General features: G+C 31.8%; 2 protein-coding genes and 1 long non-coding RNA gene across 3 annotated transcripts in view; 1 reads left to right on the top strand and 2 right to left on the bottom strand.

The window, feature by feature from the left end:
- LOC125502665 lies at positions 1-2,830 on the top strand. The gene is made up of 2 exons (XR_007280433.1): positions 1-253; positions 2,483-2,830. It is a non-coding gene; the product is annotated as an uncharacterized LOC125502665 (long non-coding RNA).
- Positions 2,831-3,905: 1,075 nt separating this feature from the next.
- LOC109545906 (aldo-keto reductase family 1 member B1-like) overlaps positions 3,906-11,351 on the bottom strand; it is a gene marked incomplete at its 5' end in the record, with an annotated part of 14,991 nt that continues 7,545 nt past the window's right edge. The window contains 6 exon segments of the mRNA XM_048661579.1: positions 3,906-4,014; positions 4,294-4,531; positions 5,490-5,607; positions 5,663-5,857; positions 6,333-6,453; positions 7,893-8,056. Coding sequence (XP_048517536.1) covers positions 3,969-4,014; positions 4,294-4,531; positions 5,490-5,607; positions 5,663-5,857; positions 6,333-6,453; positions 7,893-8,056 — 882 coding nt within the window. The 3' untranslated portion in view covers positions 3,906-3,968.
- Positions 8,947-11,351, bottom strand: LOC109546299 (the record flags this gene model as incomplete). The annotated part of the gene is given in 2 exon segments (XM_048661578.1): positions 8,947-9,041; positions 9,146-11,351. Coding segments are annotated over 2 exon segments (1,407 nt in total). The 3' UTR covers positions 8,947-9,033.

Genomic DNA, 11,351 nt, shown 5'->3' with positions numbered 1-11,351 from the left:
ACGGAAAATTTTGCTATGTATAGCAACATCCCTACATGTTTGTGGATCAAATGCCCACAGATAGTGGAAAGTTGGCATTTTATTTTACATACTTACAAAACATTCAATTAAATACTTTAATATGTTTGAAACTCAAACATATAATATTATGTCTTATAATTCTTAATTATCCGGTTAATAGTGGAATGTTTCTTGAAATGTGCAGACGATAAGCTATCGCTGAACAGACGTTTAGCACGCTGTTATGTTATAGGTATTGTTTTGCATAAATTAATATCTTTCGTTTTAACGTCATATATCTAACTACTAAGCTAGTGCTAATCTTAAGTGCTTTAGATCATAAATACACATAAAGATATATTTTCAGTTTTTTTAACAAGATGATTCTATAATCGAAAATTCAACACAGAACATTTGGGAACTTACCTAGTAGGTAGTCAATTTATTTAAATGAACTGGCAATGATTTTTACCTAGGGCATTGGAAAGTGTGATCATCTTAGTTCGACGTTAAAAAATATGTTATAATATTTTAAATAAATATCATAATTTATTTTGCTGGGTTCAATTGTGCTCATTTCGCATTAACTGCTGAGTTTAGATATGGTACATGAAAATTACTTGGAATTGAATTAATTTATAATTTATTTTTGGTCATGCTATGTAAATCAAATCAAAATATGCTTTATTGCCACAGAAAAAATCACAAATTTTATGGACAAAGCGAGTAAAAGTACAAAACAAAATACTACAACATATAGTACGTACAGCACAGTCAACAATGGTAAAAAATAAACTATACAAAATATCATACATAATATATCACGTACAATAATAATGGACAGTAGATACAAACACAGAGTACCTAATTTAATTTACCGACAAACGAAACAAACCATTGCATTTTTAATTAACTGGCCTCAACCCACGCCTCTTACTGTATATTTAAGTCAATAATTTCCCATTTAATAATAAATAAATAAAATTAAACTGTATTTATGAATATTTAATATAGGTACCTACTTATCTATATTTAGCCCACTGAAACCCACGTTTAATGAATTCCTATTGGTACGATAACTTATTATTACTATTAATTGTTTGTAATTTAAGAAGGTACGATAACTTTAAAGTATGAAAAAGAAAATCTATTTAGTTGACTCCCAATATAGAGATTTTCTATGAAAACTATCCATATCTTAAAAAGTCTTCTATTCGTATAAACTAAAAAACGGACCCTCAAATTATTTTACCTTGGCTTGCAAAAAATGCGCATGAAACAGTCACGGCTAATATAAAGTTTATCCAGCGAAAATAATGACACTCCTCAGGGCGCCCGTTGGGAAGAATTTCAAGTGAAAAATGCACATAGGTACTGCAGCCTAGTTAAAATTATGTTCTAAGCTGTGGTTATTTTCATTTTTCTCCGATTCCTCGTTAATGATTTACATGAACTTCGATATTGCCTAAATAATATATTACACAAACTAGGGTTGTGGCCACGAAAGTTTTCCGGGTTCTAATAGTAGGTTGTAAGAATATATTTGTTTTTAGGTCATTTCGATCGTGTTTTGCCCGTATCGAGGACAATCGGAAAAAGTATTGCGTGACTCTTTCAAGTAATTTTTTGAAAGGTAATTTGGATTAAAAGCAGCAAATTAGTAGCTGAGGAGACATTTTTCCTCAATTATTAATAAGACAGCCAAAGGATGTTGCAGGTATCTTTTTCATTCAATCATACCCTTACGAGGCACGCTGTATATGTACTTTAGAGAATTTAGCATTCAATACATTGGCGTCCCCTGGTAAAAGTCTGGCAAAAATGTTAAAGATTTTTACCTACCTTACCTAAGTTTTTTAATTATTTTGGCACTGGAATTGTAATTTTTCGACAAAAAAATGTTAATCCATAACATAGAAAGAGCTGTTAAACGATCTTCGGTCATTGAAATTCCGAGAAACGTTTTGAATGGAGGTTGCGAAATCTGGATCGGCCACTTACATACAGTATATGTATATTGCGTGGGTAATCCAGAAACCAGTCTGAAAATTCGATATGGGTAAATAACCGATACTAATCTGGAACTCAATAACGCGGTGGCGTTGAATTAAATGTAGCGAAATATTCACTTATATCACGCCTTTGCTTTAGCAGGGCAAAGGAAAAGCAGTGTGTTGCGCGAGTGTCCAAAGGTACACATAGAGCCATAGATGAAGACAAGTAATGCATAGAGCACGAGCGCGTAGCCAGATTAAATAAAAATTCAGCAGTATTGTGAGATAGACTCACGCTACTCCCAAGAGATTCTACTGATGGTTCGCACTTTATTTGCCGTTTATCATCATTTAATATATAGCGAATGTCACGTATTTAGTATTAGAGAATAGACTATAATTAAGTTATATTTGCTGGAAGCTTTTTATTTTTTTGTCGCCACTGATTCAAAGCAAGGCTTGGCTCAATGGTTAAAGTGTGATACTAGGAATTGGTGATAGCCCCGTGTGTCCACAATGTGAAGCAGCGGAGGAAACATCATACCACCTATTAGGAGTCTGCCATCACTGGTCGCCTACTAGGAGGCGTGCGCCTCCTTGGGACCTCCCCACTCTCCCGCATCGAATTGTCTTCCTCACAGAGGAAGACAAGGTCTTTCTTGGAGTGGAGACGGATCCTTGCCTTTGTCAAGGAAAGAGAGGTACAGTGGGGATGGATGGAGGGGGAATGGCGAAAACAGCCTTTAAGACCGACTCACCGGCCCCATCGGGTCCCCCCACAATACTACTACTTCTACTTGCATGCAACTAACTGATAATAAACTATTATTTAATAATTGGTAGTTATAGTAAATGATTTTTCCCTATAAAAACGATTTCAAATCAAGTTGCAACATAAATATCAACAGCAGCACATATAATACACCATATTCTAATGTTAGTCTCTTTTATCTTTATTATGTTATAAAAGTTTTAACAATGTTAAACATACTCATTAAACAAATTGTAAATAAGTCACATATGCATTAAATGCACAAAGAAAATGTTTTTATAACGCCAAATACGTTTCTAATTAATGTTCTTAAAGCTGTTTTTTTAACTAACTTGTTAAGCATCTTCAAAATAAATAAATTAAAAACAATTAAATTAGTCAGAATATATGCTTTCACACATGTTTCAATCTATCTGTTATGAAATAATTTTTACTTATTGAGTTCAGGATCTAAATTCAATTATTGACAATTTCTATCGTTCCGTTTGCATAAAATTGCGAAAAAAGCACTGTCTATAATATTTTAAAATTTATAAAATGCAGAATGGAGGATTGAAATATTTGCTTTAAGTCCACAAAATAATTATTACTTTTATGTAAGATAATGTCTATCTTACTAATAAATATATCGAAAAATATTTAAAAAAATAATAGCTTTTGATTTAGAAACCGAAATAAATTGAATAGTTGAATTATATGAGACGAATTAGAAATTACAACAATTTTTACAGAATTACATAATAGGCAAGTTTTTACGCCATAACAACAAGATTAAATGCAACTAAATAAAGCACTCTTTTTAATTAATTCCGTCAACTATTAAATTATGAACATACGAAAAGTTGCACATGTTGAAATTTTATTGGCAACACCATATGTACTTTATTTTAAAAAGTCAAAGCAATTTAGTTTTGCATCATTTATTATATGAAAGAAGGTTTCAAATTATAGAGTTTTATCAAGATTCACTACTGCTCTAACGTCTTTTTTCCCTGTCTAGCATCTATACAAACTTTGTAAGCAAGTTAGGAACGAATCTCAATCTAAACCTTTATACTACGTTTTTGGTTTACGGGGGCTTGGACTTCATCTCCAGCTAATTATGTAATAATGTGATAAAGGAAAATCAAAACCAAATGTAACAATGCAACAGTTTAATGAAGTCAACGAATTACAAAGTGTCTTAATTTTGTAACTTTTTCTTAATATTCGTCGTTTGTGAATGGATGGTATTTGTGATCCACAGCACTAAAACAAAAATGTTAAATTTAGATCTATGAATTGCTGCTTATACAAAAGTTTTAATTCATAGTTTGGTTATATTTGTTGGAATTTGTTTTACTTCCAACTAGAATATTAGAAAATTCTCGTATTAATATTTGAGATATGTCTAGTTATGCTTCAAAGTTTTACGGAATTATTTTTTATTATTCCTAAAATTGACTGAAAATATAATTTACTAATCGACATACAGAACATGCACAATTTTCTAGCATATAAAAATGTAAATAATACATTTATACTTACGTAGCTAATGGGCACAATCTACCATTAACATCAAAAGTGTCGATGTAAGCAATGTCCTCAGGACTCAGTTTGAAGTCAAAAATATCAATATTCTGTTGAATTCTTGCTTTCGTTACTGATTTAGGAATAACAATTACGCCTCTATCAACTTGATATCTCAAAAGAATTTGGGCAGGAGTTTTCTGATACTTCTTGGAAAGTGCAAGTAGCTTTGAGTCATCCAACAATTGCGGATCGCCTTAAAATAAATACATTGATTACATCCATATTATAGTCATAGTGTTTAGAATAGATCCAGAAGAATAATTAAAAATTAAAGATCAGGTTTAAATTTGCATGGAAGTCTACGTGGACGTCGACAAACCACAAGCTTTTGCTCTGTTAGGGGTTCCAGAAATGTTGATGATAAGCTCGCGATGACACGAATTAGAATTTGTTAATTTACAGTTTGCAAAATATAGTAAGTAGGAGAAGCGCTGCTCTTTCGACAGTGGCGAATATGCGGACAAGCAATTAAGAAAAGGCGAATGATTTAACCACCAAATAAATCAAAATAAAAAGTTCGAATAAAACTTTCTCTTCTAAAAAATTTGAAATTGGTTGCAAATCGCTGTGTAGTCGTAATGATCATTTTTATAGAATCAACAATTATATTTTGTTATAACAAACGTGCAGCGTTTCACCCGAAATGTCAATTATTAACATTTTACATCCAAATATTATTAGTGTATTTTCTAATATGCAAATTAGTCGTGTAGCAACTTGCTCCCAGTAAATTAAAAATATTTAAAGAAACCTGCCAAAAGTTGTTAAAGTGCTGTTTACATCTTTCAAATCTTAAAACCTAAGAATCAGTTGAAATTTATTGAGTTTTTCAATCTCCTTTTCACACATAACCAGACAGCATTTTCCCAATTAAGTATCATCAAAAAATTTAGGCCTTGCAAAGTTTACAAGCGAAAGTTTAAAATTATATGTTCTAAATACATACTTCCATTCCATTGATTAGCATTTCTCAGAAATTGAAGGTTTGAAAAATCGGAAGCAACAGTGCGAATATTTAAGCAAAGGGTTTCAAAATTAGTAATTCTAACTTTTTTGAATTAAAAATTTTAAAAACATTTACAGAACTTCAAAATATTAATTAATATTGTTAAAAATGCAATGTGAAAAATGATTTGCAGAGACGTTGTTACCTGGTTGAGCCCATGGCCTGTCTGGTGAGCCCAAAGGACTATAAGCAGTCACAGCGATTCCTTTGGAGTGTGCGAAATCGATCAATTTCTTCTGATTCAAGTAAGGGTGGCACTCAATCTGAAAGCAAAACAGCATAGATTTTCTCCATTGGTCTACCAGGCAAAAATCTCACTTGTAGTACAGCTGGCTTGATGGTGCAATTTTCCAGAATTCTCGAAATTTGCGCCTTGTTGAAGTTGGAAAGTCCGATAGTTTTAGCTAGGCCTTTTTTTTGGACCTCTTCCATGGCTTTCCAGGTGTCAAGGTAATCAACATCGCTGAACAAAATGTTGCCCTCGGCATCTTTAGGGAAATTCTCCAAGTCTTCCTGAAATTATATAAGAGTTAAATATAAAACATTAATTAGAGTTATTATTACATTTTTCTAGAATCATTCCTTTTTTTTCAAAAACTTTTTGACCAGATGCAAGAGGATTAGAATCATTGTAGAATGATAACTGACTGAGAAACGCAACTAACTGATGTTAGATATGCGACGTGTCTGAAAGTTTCTTAGTGAGTATCATCAGTATGTGGAACGAAAAAAATCACTATTTTGTTCAGGAAAAAAGACTAATCTGAAAAAATGTCGGAATTCCAACCAGAGCAGAAACCGAGATATTAAATTCAGAGACAGCGGCCGCATTTGAAAACAACAAAGTTTTTCGTTGTTTTTGATTAAGGAAAAACATTTGAATACGTTAATAATGTCTAATAATATTGAACTTTTTGAGAAATGTCAAATTAAAACATCTCGATTACCGGAAATAAAACTGTGCAGAAGATGAATGCAAAATACAAACCTTGTATCCAACTGGCCAATGAATTAAGTAAAGGTCCACATATTTCAATCCGAGATAGCTCAAAGAGGCCCTGATGTTTTTTTCAACCAAGTCTGGTCGGTGGTAGGAGTTCCATAACTTACTGAAATATTGATGAAATAATTAACTATTATTTTCCTATTTATTATTTTAAATGTAATAAGTTTAATCAATTCAAATATACTAATCACTAATATACTAATCACTATTATTTAATAGAACGTATTCATTTTATTTTCTCAAATGGCAAGTATACATTATCGTATAGAACTTAAATTTGTTACTTTTCTTAAGTATAATCTCTGATTTCGACAGTCAAAATTAAAGTAAATTTTTCGAGTTAGTACTAAAATCTTGAAACTAGTTTATTTGTTAGATCTTCTAATATTTTGAAAGAGATGAAAAGAATGAGATTTAGGAAAATTCAAGAACTTGAACTTATGTTAATGCGCAATGAATAAATGCGGATTTCTTAAAAAGACAACATTTTCGAGTTTTGGGTATCAATGTTGAGTTAAGGCAGTTGGTCCGAGTTTGAATATCAAAATTTGATATGAAAATAAAATTAGGGCTAAATTAATAACTCATAGTTCTATTTTGAAATCTCAAAACTGAAAAAAATTTGGAAAGAAGGAAAAAAAGTGAAAATTTCATGAAGATAAAAAGTTAAATGTTGAAAGATCAAGATATATTAGTGTCGATATAGAATTAAATTTAAAAAAAAACGTCCAAAAACACAAGTTTTTTTTAGTTTAGCTGAAAACTTTTTGCACTTTTGCTACTTTGTATAACTGAAAATATGGCGTGTTTGAGTGATTTCCTAGTTTAAAGACCTGTTACTTGAAAAATAAAAATGATTTTTGCATGCAAACTTAGCACTTAATTAAAAAAAAAAGCCATTTTCAAAATGTTATTGTTATTGTATAACTTAGTAATTATTTAAATTTTTCTATGGAAGTAAAACATATTTTAACTTTATTTGATTTGATTCCCTACGGCCGTGAATTTTTTTTAATAAAAAATATTAAAATTTGGAAATTAAATATGAATTAAAGTATCTTAGCCGATCTTAAATTAATTAGAACATTAAAAACTAGAAATAATTTGCTTTTAAACCACCTTTTTTTCAAAAAAAGCTAAAAGAAGTGCAATAAATACCAGGGAAATAAATTAAAAGTATTAAAGTTTATTTTAGCCTAGGATTAGTTAAAGTAGCACTAGTTTTAAACAGAAATCGATGTGAATTCTCTTAGACGGTTCAGTGCCTTGAAACTACTTTTTTTATATTTTTGATAAATATGACATTAAAACTTTTATTAATGCTTGTAAATTAAGTATCCAATTAGATATTTATTTTATCTTTATAAGTTTATTTTATTGATTGGCGTTGGGTTCATATGAAGGTTGGGCATGTACTGTAAACTACTTTACTTTTAATCGCTTATGCATTGCAAATTTTATGGAAAAATACAATTTTCTTTTAAATTAATTGTAAAATAACTTTCACAAATTTCATTAATTACTCTTTCTTGAAAGACTTACCTTGTGACCCAGAGGTCTTCCCTTTTAACTGTTCCATCAGCGATTTTTGCTGCTATTCCAGCTCCGACTTCTTTTTCATTACCGTATACAAATGCACCATCAATATGACGATACCCGACATCAATAGCATCCTTAACTGCTTGTACAACTTCACCGGGTTTCGACTGTAAATGAAAAATTATCTCAGTTACATTATAAATGATTTGTAATTAAAATTAATCCTAGAAAAAATGGTTTTACAGAACGACATAGTGTGTTCTAAAATATCATGTGGAAAATGATAAGAAAATAATAAATCAAAATAATTATTTTTTACTCGTTTGCATTAAATTGAAATATAACCAGAGATGTATTTTATTCTAATTAGTTATGGAAAGTATCAAAAGAAATGTATCTTTTAGCACTAAAAGCGTTTCTAATTGACATTGAATATATCGGTGTTCCAAAAATGTTTTTTTTTTAACTTTAACCCACACATACGTAATCTTTGTTTATACCAAATGTGAAAAGCTCATCAAGGTATTTTCTCACTTTTTTTATTTCTCCACTTAGGCTACAAAAAAACGTTTTGTCGTTTTCGTATTAATTATTCGTATTTCGTATTATTAATATTCTAGCAAATAGCAATGCTGAGATAAAATCGCAAGACTCTTCGACTTCCTCATATTGTTCAATTGTTTTCCTAATGCGACTTTGGACAGTATTTTGTGTGAGAAAAATATTGCGTGATTAATAATAATATGTAATATGCACCTTATTTTTGTAAAACCAATATTCAATAAATTAGCAGAGATGATCACTCATCGAAATTGCAAATTTCATAGTGAAATGGACCAAGACATTTCATCAAAATTACAAGTCTAGTTTACAAACCTTTGGAATACCGAATATTAGGTATTTTAGTAATGTTAATGATGGTTATTCATTACTTAAATCAACACTTTGTTAAATTCAAACTCTGCTAAAAACATTGTAGTTCCGAGTTCGCATATTTAAATTAAAAGAATGGCAAATATCTTTCAGCTTACACTAATATATTAAAACACATAATAAATTCAATATTATAACCATTTATTGAGGCAACGTTAACATTAATACATTTAAATAACAGTTCTTGAGCATGGTCGGAGTCCTTTTTCACTTAGGCAGCTAAAAGAAAAAACAATGCGTATTTACCAACATATTCTATCAATTCCATATAAATTAAATATATATTTTTTTATTATTCAGCACTAGTAAATTATTGCTCTTACCAATGGCGGCAACCTGGGGGTAAGTATTGGAAAATCCATTCTTAAGAGGGTACTGATACCCATAAGATTGAACTCCATCCCAAACCTTGTAAATAGATGGGACATAAGATCCATATTCGTAAGGGGTATAACTGCTGATTTGCGCATAATTGCTGGAAGATCCGTATTTCTCATCATAGGGCTTGTATGAATAGCTAGAAGCGTAATAAGGCCAAGTATAGCCTTGGTTGTGTTGCCCATATTGACTTTGCTGGTAGGGACCAAATTGGTATCCATAACTTCCAGTGTACGGTCCAGATTTGCCAAAATTATAGAAATTTGAACTAGATGGCCCATATTGGTATGAAGGGCTGTATTGTGGGTAACTGGAAAGTCCCGAGTATCCGTAAAATTGCTTGTATGGCCCATAAGAACTGTACAGGTAGGAAGAACTGTATGGTCCATAGTTAGAATAGGAAGAGCTGTAAGGTGTCTGACCGTGATTTAGATTTGATGGTTCATCAACGACGATTTGGTAAACTTTGCTGAAAAAGCTTGGTTGGTATGCTTGGTAGGCTTTTTGAGCAGCTTCGTAGGCAACTAGCAGTTCTTGGACAAATTGTTGAGGCAAATAAATTTCTTTTCCTTCAATGTACTGGTAAGTTTCTTGCAAATACTTGTATACCAAGGCGGCTTGTTGGGCGTAGTATTGGGCGACATAGTAAGGAATGTACTTTTCCTGGTAGTTTTGGTAAGTTTGGTATACTTCTTTGCCGTTTTTGAGGAAACCAAGTCCATGAACCAATTTCTGGTAAATATACTGGTGTTCGCTTTGCTGGTAATAGCCGTTCGACAATATCTGTATGGCGTTTTGGACATGTTGTTCAACTAGTTGCAAAAGTTGATAGGCGGACTTCGCACCAGAGAAAATCTTTTCGTATTGGTTGAAGTAGTTGCGTTGCTGCACAACGTACTGGGAGAACGGTACTGGCACATTCAGGAATTTCTGGCCATAAATCTGTTGTCCATTGATACCAATTTGAGATTGTTGATAAACTTGCGAGATTTGTTGATTGATGTATTCCCGAACATTATCATTGATTCCTTGCTTGTAGAAGTAACGGAAAATCTCATAGGGCGATTGGAAGTAAGGCTTGGATAAACCAGCTTCATACTGCTCTGCAAGATAGTGAGCAACATACTCGGGATAGCCCCGTTCCAACAGATAAGCGACCACCTGAGCAGGAGTGTAGCCAGCTTTTTGGGCCTGGCTGAATTGATAAGCTATGTATTCCGGAACAACAAAACTGTTACCTTGATATCCATAGCTGCGCAATTTCGAGTTGTAGAGAATAGGGCTTGTTTCCAATGGAATGGAAGCTACAAAGCCCACAAGGGCGAGCAGGAAAATCGACTTCATAGCTCTTCGTTTAGTCAAGAACTAGGATACTTAGCCGAATGCGACTGATGCCTATTCGAGACTTTTGGGTTCGTATTTATATACAAATATTATCAGAAACAGTGATGAGTTACTCTGCATCCCACCCTTATCAATTGTTTTAATTAGAACCATTTGTTGGCATGCGAAAAAACATGTTTCTTAATTATTTATTAATTTAGTATAAAATAATCGCGTTGAGATACCTAACATTGTCCCAAAAGGTGAAATGTCAAGAAGCCAATAGATTATTTGCTTAAGTATTTTCTTATAAAATATGGGCTATCTTTGCCTTGGGGTAATTTAACATGGTAACGAAACAAGTATAATTCCATAGTTTGCTTGTAATGTTAATCATTGAGGAATTTTCCGCAATACTCTTTTTATAGGAAACCGTGGACATCGGTTTTTATTTACCTCATTAATTATTACATTATCTCCGTTACTAATTTAGCGTTAGTAAACTAATCATAGGAAAAGTGTTTAACAAATTGATAGAGTTTAAAAAAATTGTTGGTCTTTGCATGTATTAATGCAGGATTTTCCACTAATTTCGCTTTCATTAACATTCTTCTCAAAAGCTTTCCATAAAATTAATTTGAAGTTCCTTTAAAATCTATAACAAAACAATTAGAGTATTGCTGAAGATTTAACATTACATCATACAACATAACTTACCAATGAGCAGACATACCTTATATCAATTATCACAAAAAAACTGATTACCACTTTACTAAAATGCACGGTTGAAAGTAGGAACAATAATTTGAAACGTTACATGCCTAACGT

This window comes from Dendroctonus ponderosae, unplaced genomic scaffold (genome assembly GCF_020466585.1).
Source record: "Dendroctonus ponderosae isolate FM_Combo_2020 unplaced genomic scaffold, Dpon_F_20191213v2 Dpon_F_20191213_1, whole genome shotgun sequence".
Lineage (NCBI taxonomy): Eukaryota > Metazoa > Arthropoda > Insecta > Coleoptera > Curculionidae > Dendroctonus > Dendroctonus ponderosae.
This window is presented reverse-complemented; position numbering and strand designations above follow the sequence as displayed.